This window comes from Dendrobates tinctorius, unplaced genomic scaffold (genome assembly GCF_039654945.1).
Source record: "Dendrobates tinctorius isolate UK_male_01 unplaced genomic scaffold, ASM3965494v1 ptg000084l, whole genome shotgun sequence".
NCBI classification, from domain to species: Eukaryota; Metazoa; Chordata; class Amphibia; order Anura; family Dendrobatidae; genus Dendrobates; species Dendrobates tinctorius.
Window position 1 is genome coordinate 43,212,647 of NW_027361752.1, and position 14,993 is coordinate 43,227,639.

The window sequence follows — 14,993 nt, forward strand, 5'->3', positions numbered from 1 at the left end:
AGATTTCCTCACACCATAAAGGTCTACATCCCCATATAGGCCGACCTCTCCATACATGCCCATATTTTGATACAGGACCAACTCCTCATACAGGCCAACATTCCCATACAGGCTCATCTCAATATACAGCTCTATCTCCTCGTATGGACTTATCTCTTTTTACAAGTCCACTTCACGATACAGACCTTTCTCCCCATACAAACCCACCTCCCATAGACAGGCCCATCTTACCATACAGACCTACCTCCCCATACAGGTCTATCTTCCGCAGGCTCATCTTCCTTTGCAGGCCCTTCTCTCCGTGCAGACTGACCTTTCCTTACAGGCCTATCTCACCTTATATTCTCACTCTGACCATCTTGACCTTGATCTCTCACCGAACCAGGAAAGAGTCATGTTCGCGCAGCAAATACATGCATGATCTCACTGATGCTACGGCTTGACCATGATGTAATGAAAGTCACATTACAGGTGCGGCCTTCCTTATCACTCCTCTTGGTTTAACATGTCCCAAGATGAGTGTTTTGGGTGTGGGATGACCAGCTATAATAAAAAATAATAATTTCACAATACTATAACAGGTTTTCATGCTATATGTGTCTGTACTTGGACATCATATGGTTGTGATGTGGATTGCAGCCTTTTTTAGGGTTTTGTTAGCGTATTAGGATAATGTATTGAATTTGTATTTTGAGAAACTGGAGTTCTTAAAAGGGTAAAAATTGCAAAGTGTTTGTAAAAATAAGCAAATTTGCAATTAATTTACAGCTTATTAAAAAATCATCTCTGTTCTAAAAGACGGAGGAATTTATTAGTTCTATAGATTACTGCTGGTTGCCTTTGCCACCAGCCACCTCTCCAGTCTGTCAGTGGTGGCTGAATCTCTAGGCAAGAAGCGTGCGCTTGCAAGTTCTTTAGTTTTAGAGCTAGCAAATACTGCTCTGAAGTTGGCCAGATCTTGAATTTAGTCAGTCTCGGTGTCCCTGATGCCATTGATTGTTATTCCTCTGCTTTTAGCATGGGGAATTGCACATTTTGGACCTGTGGCATCATCATGCCACTGGTGTGAACTGTCAATCTTTAAGAGTGCACTGCCACCTATCAAGCAGGAAGCTGGGATGGCTGAGGAGCGGTGCGCTCTTGAAGAAAGAAGATAAAAAACCCCTCTAATTACATTTGCGGAAAGGTCAGGGTATCTGTATATTGTAGTGTAGATAGCAATTTAATCAATCTTATTAGGTATGAGCCCGATAGAAATCAGAAGCCATGATGCTTCTTCTCGGCTCAGATTACCCTGCAGCTCCTCCTGTCAGTGTATGAGAAGCTTCACACACACGGAGAATAGGGCAGTATGATCTGAGCATGCTCGTCCACCTTACACCCGTATAGCTGGTGGACGTAGGCTAGGACAACCAATCCTATACATTGAAAATCCATCTATTTAGGAACAATATTTTTAAAGGGGCTGATTGGGATAAAACAAAAGTCAAGAGTTGGGGAAAATATCAATTTAACAGGTAAGTACCGGTAATATTTTTCTTCTTATTTAGAGGCAGTTTTTTTTGTTGATACCAGATAATCACTTTGGGTTCAGTTCCCACTGTGTATACGCTGCATGCTTGCATGCAGAAAAAAGCTGCAGCGTCTTCCAATTCCAGCAAAATGGATGAGATTTATAGATATCTCATACCCACTGTGCTTCTTTTTTTTTACGCTGCGGAAATTGACCCCCGTTGCGATTTTGAAATCCTCAGCATCTCAATTTCTCTTGTGGTTAATGCGCATTTTATTTGCAAATTTTCCTCACTGATTTGAACAAGATGCCGAAAATTTGAAGATAAGAAAAAAACATGTGACTGTAATCCGCACATGACTTTATCAATAATGTTTTATCAAAGCGAGGTAACTCTGCAAACAGAAGTTTCCGAAACAAAGGATAAAGTAGTTATATTAAAAATTTGACATACCAAAAAGAGATGAAAAAAAAAGACAGAGGTAAAAGCATAATAAAAACTACGGTAACTAAAAAGGCTGTAAAAAAAACACAAGTAACCTAAATTAATTAATTGGTGCCTACATGCTACTGGAAATCCACAGCATCAAAACTGTACTAAATACAAACCTGGCAGCTCCAGTTAGGATACCGCCTCTTATCCTTGTCGGTTGCATATGTCACCTTCTGACCCTTAGAACTATAGGAATAGAATTTAGAGTACCAGTACCAACGGTACTTTCCTCCTCATTCTGTGAGTACAGTAGGAGCTTTAGTCTAAGGAATAAACCACTTCAGGTTGGATTCTATCTTTTATCCTTGTCTATTTCAGGGGTCAGAAGTGGAAGATCACCGTCTAACTTCTAAGACAATAGGATAGGGTTGGGGGCCACAACGTTTGCTAGAATGGAAGTCCCAAGTCCTACTTTTCCTCCTTACGGTATCACTGCAATGGAGTATACACACTTTCAATCCATTTCAATTGCCAGCTTTAGGTCAGAGTCCATCTCTTAACCTTGTCAGTTGCAGTGGTCAGACATGGAAGTTCACATTCTGATACTTAGGGCAATAGGAATGGGTTGAAGACCACAATGATTGGTACATCGAATGGAAGTCCCAGGCTCTAATTTCCTCCTTACTGTATGACTACATTAGTAGTTTCAATGCACTGCCATTCCATTTATAGAAAAAGAAAACTAATTTGACTGCCAACTTAGGTCAAATTCCACCTCTCAACCTTGTCACTTGCAGAGGTCAGAAGTGTGAGTTCACCTTCTGACATCTAGGACCATAGGGTACAATTGGTAGTCACACCAATTGCTTGAATGAAAGTGCCATTTCCTACCTTCCTCCTCACTGTGTGACTGAATTAATAGTTTTAAATAAGAATATGCACTGCCATTCCATTTGTAGGTGAAGAAAACTAATTTGACTGCCAGCTTCAGGTAGGATTCCATGTCTTAGCCTTGTCCTACTTTCTCCTCACTGTATGACTGTAGTAGTAGTTTTAATGGAGCATACACACTGCCATTCCATTGGTAGAAAGAGTAACCAATTGAACTGCCAGCTTCCACTTCTTAACCTTGTCAGAGGTCAGAAGTTAGAATTCACCTTCTGGTCATTAGGACAATAGGATAGGATTGGTAGTCACACCAATTGCTAAAATTGAAGTTTCAAATCCTACTTTCCTTTTCATTGTATGACTGCAGTAGTAGTTTCAAAAAAGCATAGACACTGCCATTCCATTTGTAAAGAAAGAAAACCAATTTGACTGCCAATGACAGGTAGTATTTCATTTCTTAGCCTTATCAGTTGCAGAGGTCAGAAATGAGAATTCACCTTCTGATCATTAGGACAATAGGGTAGGATTGGCAGTCACACCGATTGCCATTCATTTATAGGGAAAGAAAACTAATTTGACCAGCAACTTCAGGTAGGATTTTATTTCTTAGCCTTGTCAGTTGTAGACTGGCGCGGACTGGCCCACAGGAGAGTAGGATAATCCTCCGGTAGGCCCACATGAAGGAGTACTAATGAGTAGTGCTGTTATACTTGATTCACAATTTGCAAAAAAAAGTTATAATCTAATCATTCATTAAACAAGCTAACCAAATTAATATTACATAGAAGCAAAAGTAAATTTGTGTACTAGGATAAGGTTATTTTTGCATGTATCTGGACAGTGGGCCCCAAGAATCAATGTTACTGGTGGGTCTTTGCCAACCCAGGAGGTCAGAAGTGGAATTTCACCTTCAGACTCTTAAGATGACGTTTGGCAACTCTTTATTTTCTAATTGCTTCCAATTGGGTTTTTATTCAGTCTACACATTGAATCTTGAGTCATTTTTATATGGCTCAGTCAACGATTTGTAGGTACACTTTTTTTTTTTTAATTATTGCTATTTTTGGGAATAAATATTGCTCAAAATTTACACCTGTCTTTATTTCGTTATTTTTTTTCCACCCCCCCATTACGCCAGAATAAGTGGCATAAGGTGTTACAGTATCAGGCCTATGTATTAGAATGTGTCCACCTTTGTGCATTAGAACCTCGTTTCCATCGTGTACGATATCCCGATAAGTCGCATCTCTGGAGTTTACCAGCATCCACAGCACACTGTGGGATGCAGTGTCCGCTAGTTACCATTACCTTGGGTACATGACAGTCAGCCCCAACCAGACTCTGCTTGTCTTTCAAGAAATAATAATAATAAAAAAAAAAAAAACAGAAAAAAAAACCTCAGCCATGTCTCCGGGCATAAATTGCAAAGTTCTTGTGATGGCAAGCGGGTCGCCAAAAAAGCTCCTTCATCACTGGAAGAACGCATGTTTTAAAAAAAAAAAAATAAATAAAATGGCCGTTTGTTCCATGGATGAAGGTGTTTGGCCTACAGAGTGTGAACGTAAACTAAGAGATGGATCGGTGTGTACCCTCAGCACTTGGCGTCATGCTCTTCTTGCATTGTGCAAAATGGATGTTGTGCTTGACTGGAAGCCGTTTTGTTTCAATTCTTAAGTGTGATGATCAGACTTTCTCTTTTCTGCAGAGCGTGAGCAAAGTCTGGATCAGGATTGGCTGTCATGTCTGCCATATTAAAGAGACTTCAGCAAGTATTGTCTCTGACCCAGATTCCTGATAGAAACACTTGCATGCTGATGTTGTCCTGTATATGTTGACTTGCAATGATCTGGGATTTGAGACCGGGTACAAGAGGTCTCCGGCTCTTCAGGTCGACGTTGGAAATAGTTTTTTTTTATTTTTTTATCATGACGCCTGAAGAGCCAGATGCCAGGCCGGGTACAAAAGGTGTCCGGCTCTTCAGGTAGAGGTCGGAAATCCTATTTTTTTTCTCGCGATGCCTGAAGAGCCAGATGCCCGATAAATCATGACGAGTAGACTAGGCTCAACAGATATTTCTCCAAAGTATCACCATAAAATATACATAAACCATTTGTTAATATTTCATAGTTTTAAAAATATATATGTAGCAAAATATGATAAATATTAAAAATAAAATTTTTCGAAAAGGTCAAAAAGCACATGGATAAAATAATAAGGCACCCAACTAGAACAGGAGTGTCTACGAAGAGCTTCTCTGAAGGACCTAATACATTGCACTAAAAGACAGTTGATTTTTATAACCCACATGTAATGCCTCTTTTCATCAGTGGGGGAGCTGCAGAGAAATTAAACACTTGCTGCCAGATTCCCTTCCTGGATTGCTAGGGATTCCAGAGATCAAAACACCCTGTGATCTACGTGCAGGTCCTACATGAAAGAGCCTTGGACTACAGGAGTAGTAAGAAACTAAACGTGATGGTACTTATAGAAGAGAAAAGGGTCCTGGACACAGGAGAGTTTGAGAAAAGGAGTGTGCAAGACATAAAGGGGAAGATGATAGTCAGACAATATAAGAAGTAGATGGATTTGATGTAGTGTTAGATCTATCTCACTGTGTGCACAATTATTAGGCAAGTTGTATTTTTGACTATTAATTTTATTATTGAACATCTCCAATGCTGTCAGTCATTCCAAAAGATTATCAAACCAGAAACTAAAATATTTAAGAGTGTGGAAGTGAGGTTTTGTTTTTTCTTAGGAGAATATCTCTGTGTGTAGAATTATTATGCAACTAAATGAAAAATGTAAATTTTCCATCTCAATTGTTTATTTTTATCTGTTAATAGTGGAAATTATAACCAAACAGCTCAATGTAAATAAAAATACATTTCTGACATTTCCGTAAAAAAAATCTAAAGTGCCTGAAAAAATAGTATAGCTGCCCTTCTCTTCAGTATCAATCATCAGCTCCATTCATGTCGTCTGTCAGTTTCTTCATCTGTCGACCATCAACTTTTTGGGCCTCACCAACCATAGCCTCAGACACTGATCAGAGAGGTGACTGTTTCACTTCACCATAAGTCTCCCAGTTAAGAAGGGGCAACAAGTTCTCAGTAGGGTTTAGGTCGGGTGAGGACAGGGCCGGGTCATTATTCTTTCACCTTTAAGGCCTTTTCTGACCACAAGCAGTGAAGACTTTGATGTTGCGATGTTCCTGCAGAAACTTCATGGTTTTCTTGATAGATGGAGACTTTTCTACAACTATTGGAAGAAAGTGTCTTCTAAAAATTGACTAGGTTCAGAAGTTGATTTTGAGTCTATATTCTACTCGAGATGGTCCACCTAGGTCATCTATAATTATCCCAGCCCATAGTAGTGCCCCACCTCCACCTGGTTAGTTTCTGAGTTAAAATGGAGGTCTGCATCTGATCCATCCACGGGCCCATCCATATGGCCCATCAAGAAGTACTCTCATCTCATCAGTCCACAAAATGTTTGATAAAACTGTCCAGTTATTTCTTGTCCAAGTCTTCACATTTCCGCTTCTGTGTCTTACTTAGTGGTGGTCGGACTCAGCTCGGCTGTGTCTCTGAACACCTCGTACTTTTGGCATCCAGGCAGGTTGCAGTTCTGGAATGTGACCACACTGGTGGATAATGGCTTCCTGGTCACTTCACATCTGGTTCTTCCCAAATCTTTAGCAGTTTGATCTGCGTTTTTTTCTTTGTCAATGCGGTTTTTGCGCCCTGGTGAAGCAATTTAATCTGCGGCTTTTTTTCTCAACACCTTTTTTTGCGCCCTGGTAACTATAAGTAACAAAACTTTTGCTGGTTCTGTGATCGTCCCAATATCTGACCAATTTCTATAGTGATGCTTCCTTCTGTAAGACTTGACAATTTTTTAATTTCCAGTAGGAAAGTCTATTTTTGTCCCATTTTGCCTGAGGAAAACAAGCTGCCTAATAATTCTGCAACCTGATAAAGGGCGTTGTATCCTTATACCACATCCACCTCATTACACAAAGAAACATCACCTGATCTCCTTCACCAATCCGCATTCAAGTTTATACAACATGGAGGTGGAAAATCTGCATAAAAACGATGATATGGTCAAATACTCACTGCCTAATAATTGGGCACATGGTACCCCTATCTCATATCTAGCAGTGCATCTACAGTATCTATATTCATAGAATATGAGATATATAGAAATATAGATAAACAGATATGAGAAAGGTTGGTACATGGATGAATTAATAGATTTGAGATGGTCACAAGTGGACAAAATTGTTGCCCACAATAGTGACAAAAGTAATTTAAATTACTGTAAATTAAATTTACTGAATATCAACTTATGAATATCAGGCATCACTTTTGAATTTTGGTTAAACAGAAAAATGAAAAAAAAAAAAACTAATGAAAATGGCCTGGACAAAAATTATTGTACTACTAGAAAAAATTGAAAATAAGTTGACTATAGAGACTTGTTAAACTGAAGTGTGTCCTGTAATTAGCATCATATGTATGTACAAACTTCTAATCAGTCAGTTTACCCATTTAGAGGGTGAAAAGTAGTCATTGTGCTGTTTGGTATCATGGTGTGTACCACACTGAACATGGACCAAAAAAATTTGAGGAGAGATTTGTCTCAGGGGATTTGAAAGAGAATTATAGGCAGATATGTTAGAGTTAAAGACTATAAGTCCATCTCCAAAGACCTCAACGTTCCAGTTACTTTTGTTGCACATATTCAGAAGTTTTAGGTCTATGGGACTGTAGCCGAGCTCCCTGGATGTGGCCACAAGGGGAAAACTGATGACAAATTGAAGAGATGGATAATATGAATGGTAACCAAAGAGTTCAGAACAATTTCCAAAGAGATTACAGGTGAACTCACAAGGTCAAGGACCATCAGTGCCCGATCGCACCATCCGTTGCTGTCTTGGCCAAAGTGAACTTCATGGAAGACGACTGAGGAGGAAACCACTGTTGAAAACAAATCCTGAAAAAGCAAGACTGGAATTTGCCAAAATGCTTATTGACGAGCCACAAAGCTTCTAGGAGAACGTCCTTTGGATAGATGATGCTAAAACTGGAGCTTTTTGGCAAGTTACAACAGCTTTCTGTTTCACAGACACAAAAGTGAAGCCTACAAAGAACATTGTACCTCCTGTGAAACATGTAGGAGGCTCGTTTATGTTCTGAGGCTGTTTTGCTGCATCTGGCACAGGGTGTCTTGAATCTAGGCCTGGTACAATGAAATCTCAAGACTATGGAATTCTGAAGGGAAATGTGGTGCCCAGTGTCACAATAATTGTTTGAGTCGCATGTCATGGGTCTTCCAACAAGATAATGATCCAAAACACAGCTAAAAACATCCAAGAATTGCTGATAGCAAAACATCGGTCTCTTCTGAAGTGACTTCTATGAACCTTGATCTAAATCCTATTGAACATCTGTGGAGGAGTGGAGACCTGCAGTCTGGAGAAGGCACCTTCACACCTGAGACAGCAGGAGCAGTTTACACAGGGGGATTGGCCAAAATACAGCACTTGTGGACGGGGGCACAAGTCTAATTGAGAGTTACTGAAATCATTTGTTTACACTGATTGCCTCAAAAGGTTGTGCAATAAAATATTAAATTTAGGTTACCATTGTTCTTGTCGATGCCAGTTTCATTAAGCAAAAAAGCAATGGCTGATTTCCGTTAGTTGATATTCAGCAAATTTAAATAGAAAATTACTTTTGTCAGTTTCAATTTATTCCAGTGACCATTGTGCGCAATATACAGCTGAGTGCGGTATACGGCTGATCACAGTGCACAGTATACGGCTGAGCACAGTGCACAGTATACAGCTGAGCCGAGCACTGTGCACAGTATACGGCTGAGCACTATACACAGTATACAGCTGATCGCAGTGCACAGTATATGGCTGTGCTGAGCATGGTGAGCAGTATATGGCTGAGCTAAGCACATTGTGCAGTATACGGCTGATCGCAGTGCACAGTATATGGCTGAGCTGAGCACAGTGTGCATTATACGGCTGAGCACGGTGCATAGTGTATGGCTGAACTGCGCACGGTGCCTGGTATATGGCTGAGCTGAGCACAGTGCACAGTATATGGCTGAGCACTATACACAGTATACAGCTGATCGCAGTGCACAGTATATGGCTGTGCTGAGCATGGTGAGCAGTATATGGCTGAGCTGAGCACAGTGCATGGTATATTGCTGAGCTGAGCACGGTGCACAATATACGGATGAACTGAGCACGGTGAGTGGTATATGGCTGTGCTGAGCATGGTGCATAGTATATGGCTGAGCTGAGTACGTTGTGCAGTATACGGCTGAACTAAGCACGGTGCACAGTATATGGCTGAGGTGAGAACGGTGTGCAGTATACGTCTGAGCTCAGCATGGTGCGCAGTATACGGCTGAGCTGAGCATATTGTGCAGTATACGGCTGAGCACGTTGCGTGGTATACGGCTGAGCTGAGCACGATGCGTAGTATACGGCTGAACTGAGCACGATGAGCAGTATACGGCTGAGCTGAGCACGTTGCGCGGTATACGGCTGAGCACGATGCGCAGTATACGGCTGAGCCGAGCACGATGCGCTGTATACGGCTGAGCTGAGCACAGTGTGCGGTATATGGCTGAGCTGAGCACATTGCGCGGTATACGGCTGAGCACAATGCACAGTATACGGCTGAGCTGAGCATGTTGCGCAGTATACGGCTGAGCTGAGCACATTGTGCAGTATACGGCTGAGCTGAGCACGATGCACGGTATACGGCTGAGGTGAACACGTTGCGCGGTATACGGCTGAGCACAGTGTGCGGTATATGGCTGAGCTGAGCACATTGTGCAGTATACGGCTGAGCACGATGCGCAGTATACGGCTGAGCTGAGCACGATGCGCAGTATACGGCTGAGCACAGTGTGCGGTATATGGCTGAGCTGAGCACGATCCACAGTATACGGCTGAGTGGAGCACTGTGTGCGGTATACAGCTGAGCTGAGCATGGTGCTCAGTATACGGCTGAGCAGATGTAACATGTCTGCAGCGCTCTCCTCCATTACTGATCAGTGCGGGGCCTTATAGCGGTTCTGTAGTAAGGGGGGGCACCAATAACAGTTTCCTTTTTATTCAGCACTGATAATTAGATTTCTGTGTCTGATAATTGCTCTGCGTTGTGTTCTCTGCTTCCTTCCTCTGATTTCTCAGGGACACGACTGACGCACTCTAGCTAAAAGTGCCAATTAGCAGTGACAATGAGTCTGACAGATACGAGGCGCCCATCGGGCTCGGGAGATGCCCTCGAGTGCTACGTGGTGAGCACTTTTCAGTGTCACATAAATATGGCCGTGCAGATCAGACCCGCTGACAATTAATGAGCCTGTGAGACGCTCCACGCCAGGATCACACCGGGGAAGCTGCCATAATTGAATAATGCCGCTTCCTACAAGTGTAAGCATGCTCAGGCTGGTAGCGGGCACAGTGTCTGGCACGAGGATCCATCATACCCAAAAACAGAGCACATAGTTATAATAAAGCACATCCTCATGAGGAGAAGCTCGGCCTCGGGTCCCTCCACTCCTGCCTCATTCTACACAAGATCTGAAAAGTTCTCATAGATCAAAGAATTACAGATCTTATAGGGCAGGACCACAAAATGGGTCACGGAGATTGTCGAGGACCCTAGATGAAGCCATATGGTAACCAGGACCATGTAATGGTGACCTCAGTGATGGAGACGTCCACCAAGGCCTGGGGCTCTGGCCCAAAAATGGAGATTAACATTTCCAACCTAAATCTTGGTGTGATCTGTTGTAGTTATGTGGAGAAATGTATAAGATCAAGGAAGGAAGGTTCTGTAGATCTTTGTAGGACCTCCAAGTCCATCAGATGGGTGCTTCTCATCCTATGATGTGGCCATTAGTCGTTGGTGGGGCGCAACAGTGGAGGTCGATGACTCCTCCAGAACAGATCCTCCTCTAGATGAACTGATCTCGGCCGCACAACTCATTCAGTTTAGTTTTATGTTAGATGACAGATTCAGCCAAAAAATGGTCATTTCAATATGAAATATTAATATTGTGATAAATATAAAAAGATATAAAATGGCACAAACACCTACAACGTCACGGAGCATAAAGTACAGGATAACCCACAGGTCTTATAACAGGATGCAGCCCGCCTCTTTACAAGTCGCAGCCAATAAGAGGTCAGCTCTCATCTTCTAAGCAGGTGTTGAAAACTCAATGCTGCACCGTGATTGGCTGCTTTGGCCTAATGTGCTTTTTGACTATAAGAAGTGTAATAACTGATAGGGTTAAATACAAAAATCTAGAGATTAAATAGAAAGGGGGTACATACATTGCAGCCAGGTAGTGTGTAAGCTGGTTTTCTGTGTGGCGTGCCTTTATAACACCTGCTGTGTCTCACGACAGGATCAGAGCTAATGCCCAAAGCCCTTTCTACCAGAATAGTTGGAGGGATTTGGTGGTTTTTTACCCTGATCATCATCTCTTCTTACACTGCAAACTTGGCGGCTTTCCTAACGGTGGAGAGAATGGAGTCCCCCATTGATTCTGCAGACGACCTGGCCAAACAAACGAAGATCGAGTACGGGGCCGTCAGAGACGGGTCCACGATGACCTTCTTTAAGGTAAGGAGCAGTGATCTCTTAAGTGTTGGGGGAGGAGGGGCACAATAAGACCGCGTTCACACAACGTGATCAGTAAATAAGCAGCAGGGACCAAGAGCTGATATTCGGGGTTAAACAGCAAATTTAATGGACAATAGAAACGTGTGGTCTAGGGAGAGTATAGTGGGCATGCTCTGTGACCTGCGCGGAAGTCACAGTGTAGGAAGGGGGGGAAGGTGAGCTGTGATATCACCTATTGTGAGTGGTGGATCCTGTCTGTTATCTACTATATATATATATATATATAGATAGATAGATAGAGGTGTGTTATCTGCCATTGTACAGGAGAAGGAGGTGAGCTGTGTCATCTCCTATAGTGAATGGTGGATCCTGTGTTATCTACTGTATATAGAGGTATCAGTCATTGTACATTAGGGAGAGGAGATGAGCTGTGACATCCTCTACTGTGAATGGTGGATCATGTGGCATTACTGAATATAGAGGTGTTATCAGTCATTGTAAGGGAGGAGGAGGTAAGCTGTGACACCACGTATTGTGAATGTCATGTTATCTACTGTATATAGAGGTGTTATCAGTCATTGTACAGGAGGAAGAGGTGAGCTGTGACATCACCTATTGTGAATGGTGGATCCTGTGTTATCTAATGTATATAGAGGTGTTATTAGTCATTGTACAGGAGGAGGAGGAGGTGAGCTGTGACATCACATATTGCTAATGGTGGGTCCTGTGTTATCTAATGTATATAGAGGTGTTATCAGTCTTTGTACAGGTGGAGGAGGTGAGCTGTGACATCACCTTTTGTGATCCCGTGTTAACTATGCATAGGTTTCAGAAGTGATCTCTGCAGAACAGGAAGTTTCAGCCTATTGTGAGGTTCAAATTGAAGACTGAAAATTTCAGGACTATTTTTAAATTTTGATAGCAACTTAGAAAATGAGAAAAATAACACTAATTTATTAAAACTATTTTTAACATAAAAACCTGCAGTAGACAATAGCTAATTTTCTCAAGATACACTGCCCTTTAAAGAGGACCTTTTACAAGTATAGCATGATAAATTGGCCACATTATGAAATAGGGGCTGGGAAGCTGAGGGAAACGTAGTCTTTATTTTTTAAATTTATCATCTCCATTGCAGAGATAGTAACTCGTAAAGTTTATTTGCTAATTTTTGCTAAGACTAAGTGGGAGTTAGCGGAGATTCTTCTCTAGGGAACTTTTCCCCCTGAATGATACTGATCAATTCTAATCCAGAGGCATCATCTAGAGGGAGAAAAAGAAAAGGCCCATAGAGAATGTCAGACCCAGGTTTCTCTGTGTGGTCTGGAAAGGCCTGTAATTAGACAGCCCTGCTCTCCTCATTGATCTCACTGTGGGCACCTACTGTGATTACACGCGGGAAGAGGAGTAGAACGGAGCTGTGTGTCATTATAAACACCTCTTGCAACTTTAATTTCATGGCAGTCAGTGTGTGGGAACAGGGGCTAACAGCACTGTGAGAGGAGATCTACAAGAGGTGTTTGTAATCACACACATCACTGCTTTACTCACCTCCGCCACACACTGGCAGTGCTGTGACATGAGAGCTGCAAGGTGTTTGTAACGACACTCAGCTTTGTTCTGCTCCCCTTCACCACACACTGACAGTGCTGTTAGATGAAAGCTGCAAAAAGTGTTTGTAATGACACTCAGCTTTGCTCTGCTCCCCTTCACCACACACTAACAGTACTGATAGATGAGAGCTGCAGGAAGTGTTTGTAATGACATTCAGCTCTGCTCCACTTCACCACACACAGGCAGCACTAATATATGAGCGCAGCAAGACTTGTTTGCTGTGACACACAGCTCTGCTCCGCTTCCCATCCAAGCTTGTAATCACGGTAGATGTCAGCAGTAAGACCAGTGAGGAGAGCAGAGCTGTGTGTTATTATGTGCCACTCACACAGAGTAAACCAGATCTGACATTCTCTGGGAGGGGGGGGTTCTCCCCCCCCCCCCCCCAGACGACATCCTGCTTATGATTGGTCAATATTGTGCAGAGGAAAAAGTCAACATCCTCGGAGAGAAATTTCTGAAAACATCCCCTTGCCCTTAGTGAAAATTAGAATCTAAACTTTACAAGCTAATATCTATGCAACAGAGTGGAAAAGTTAAAAAATAAAAACGATGTTCAATCAGGTCTACAGCCACAAATCTACGATGTGGCCGGTTTAGCCTGCTCAAACTGGTGGAAAAGGCTGAAGTCGGTTGGAGGCAAGGGATGCAAAATAATTTCCCGTAATTAAACAGGACTCTTTTAACCATAAAAAAATGATTCTGATGCTGTATAATAAATAACATTTTCCAAAAGATACTAAAATTACATTTTTTCAATGTATGTAGAATAACATGCTTCCTTTTGAGTAGCGGGAGGTCTGTATTTTATCTCCCCTCCTTCTCTACAAGCTTTAGACCATAGTCTTTAGGCCGGGATCACACTACCATGTGTGGTGCGAGAAACTCACACGAGTCTCTCGCATCAACACCCGGCGCTGCCGCCGGCACTCAGGACCGGAGCTGCGGCTGCATAGAAATACATGAAGCTGCAGTGCCGGTGGTTGATGCAAGAGACTTGCGCGAGTTTCTCGCATCACACACGGTAGTGTGATCCCGGCCTTAGTCTGTGTAGCAGCCTTCTGCAGCAGAAACCCCTCCCTCCTGCTTTATTTGGAGTCAGTGATGGCGAACCTTTCTGAGACCGAGTGCCCAAACTGCAGCCTAAAACCCAATTATTTATGATGAAGTGCCAACACGTGCCAAATGCCCCATTATGATCCCCTTCTTGTAGTAATATGCCCCATCATGATCCCCTTCTTGTAGTAATATGCCCCATCATGATCCCGTTCTTGTAGAAATGCCCCATCATGATCCCATTCATGTAGAAATGCCCAGTCATGATCCCCTTCATGCAGAAATATGCCCCATCATGATCCCCTTCATGTAGAAATGCCCCATCATGATCCCCTTCATGTAGTAATATGCCCCATCATGATCCCCTTTTTGTAGAAATGTAGAAATTGCCCATTCCATCACCTCCATCATTTCTTCCTCCCCATCACCCCATCATTGCCCTCTCCCCCACCACCATTGTTGCCCTCTCCCCATCACTCCCATCATTGGCCCTCTCCCCATCACTCCCATCATTGGCCCTCTCCCCATCATTGGCCCTCTCCCCATCACTGGCCCTCTCCCCATCACTCCCATCATTGGCCCTCTCCCCATCACTCCCATCATTGGCCCTCTCCCCATCACTCCCATCATTGGCCCTCTCCCCGTCACTCCCATCATTGGCCCTCTCCCCGTCACTCCCATCATTGGCCCTCTCCCCGTCACTCCCTTCATTGGCGCTCTCCCCATTATTGACACACACACCCACACACCACAGCAGCTTCACTGGCACAGCGGCCACACTCACCTCTCCACGCGCCGGCAGCTTCCTTCCTCTCAC

The 14,993-nt window shown here is 42.9% G+C and overlaps 1 protein-coding gene across 10 annotated transcripts in view; it reads left to right on the forward strand.

Annotated features, from left to right (window-relative positions):
* Nucleotides 1-14,993, forward strand: part of GRIK1 (glutamate ionotropic receptor kainate type subunit 1) — a 437,138-nt gene that overhangs the window by 376,264 nt on the left and 45,881 nt on the right. For 8 of the 10 annotated variants that reach the window (XM_073584576.1, XM_073584579.1, XM_073584572.1 and 5 more), the window contains one exon: nt 11,289-11,506. In XM_073584576.1, the coding sequence (XP_073440677.1) occupies nt 11,289-11,506 (218 nt within the window). Of the gene's footprint in view, nt 1-4,539; nt 4,605-11,288; nt 11,507-14,993 lie in introns of those variants that run through there. The other 2 variants (XR_012233956.1, XM_073584581.1) reach the window with 2 other exon arrangements.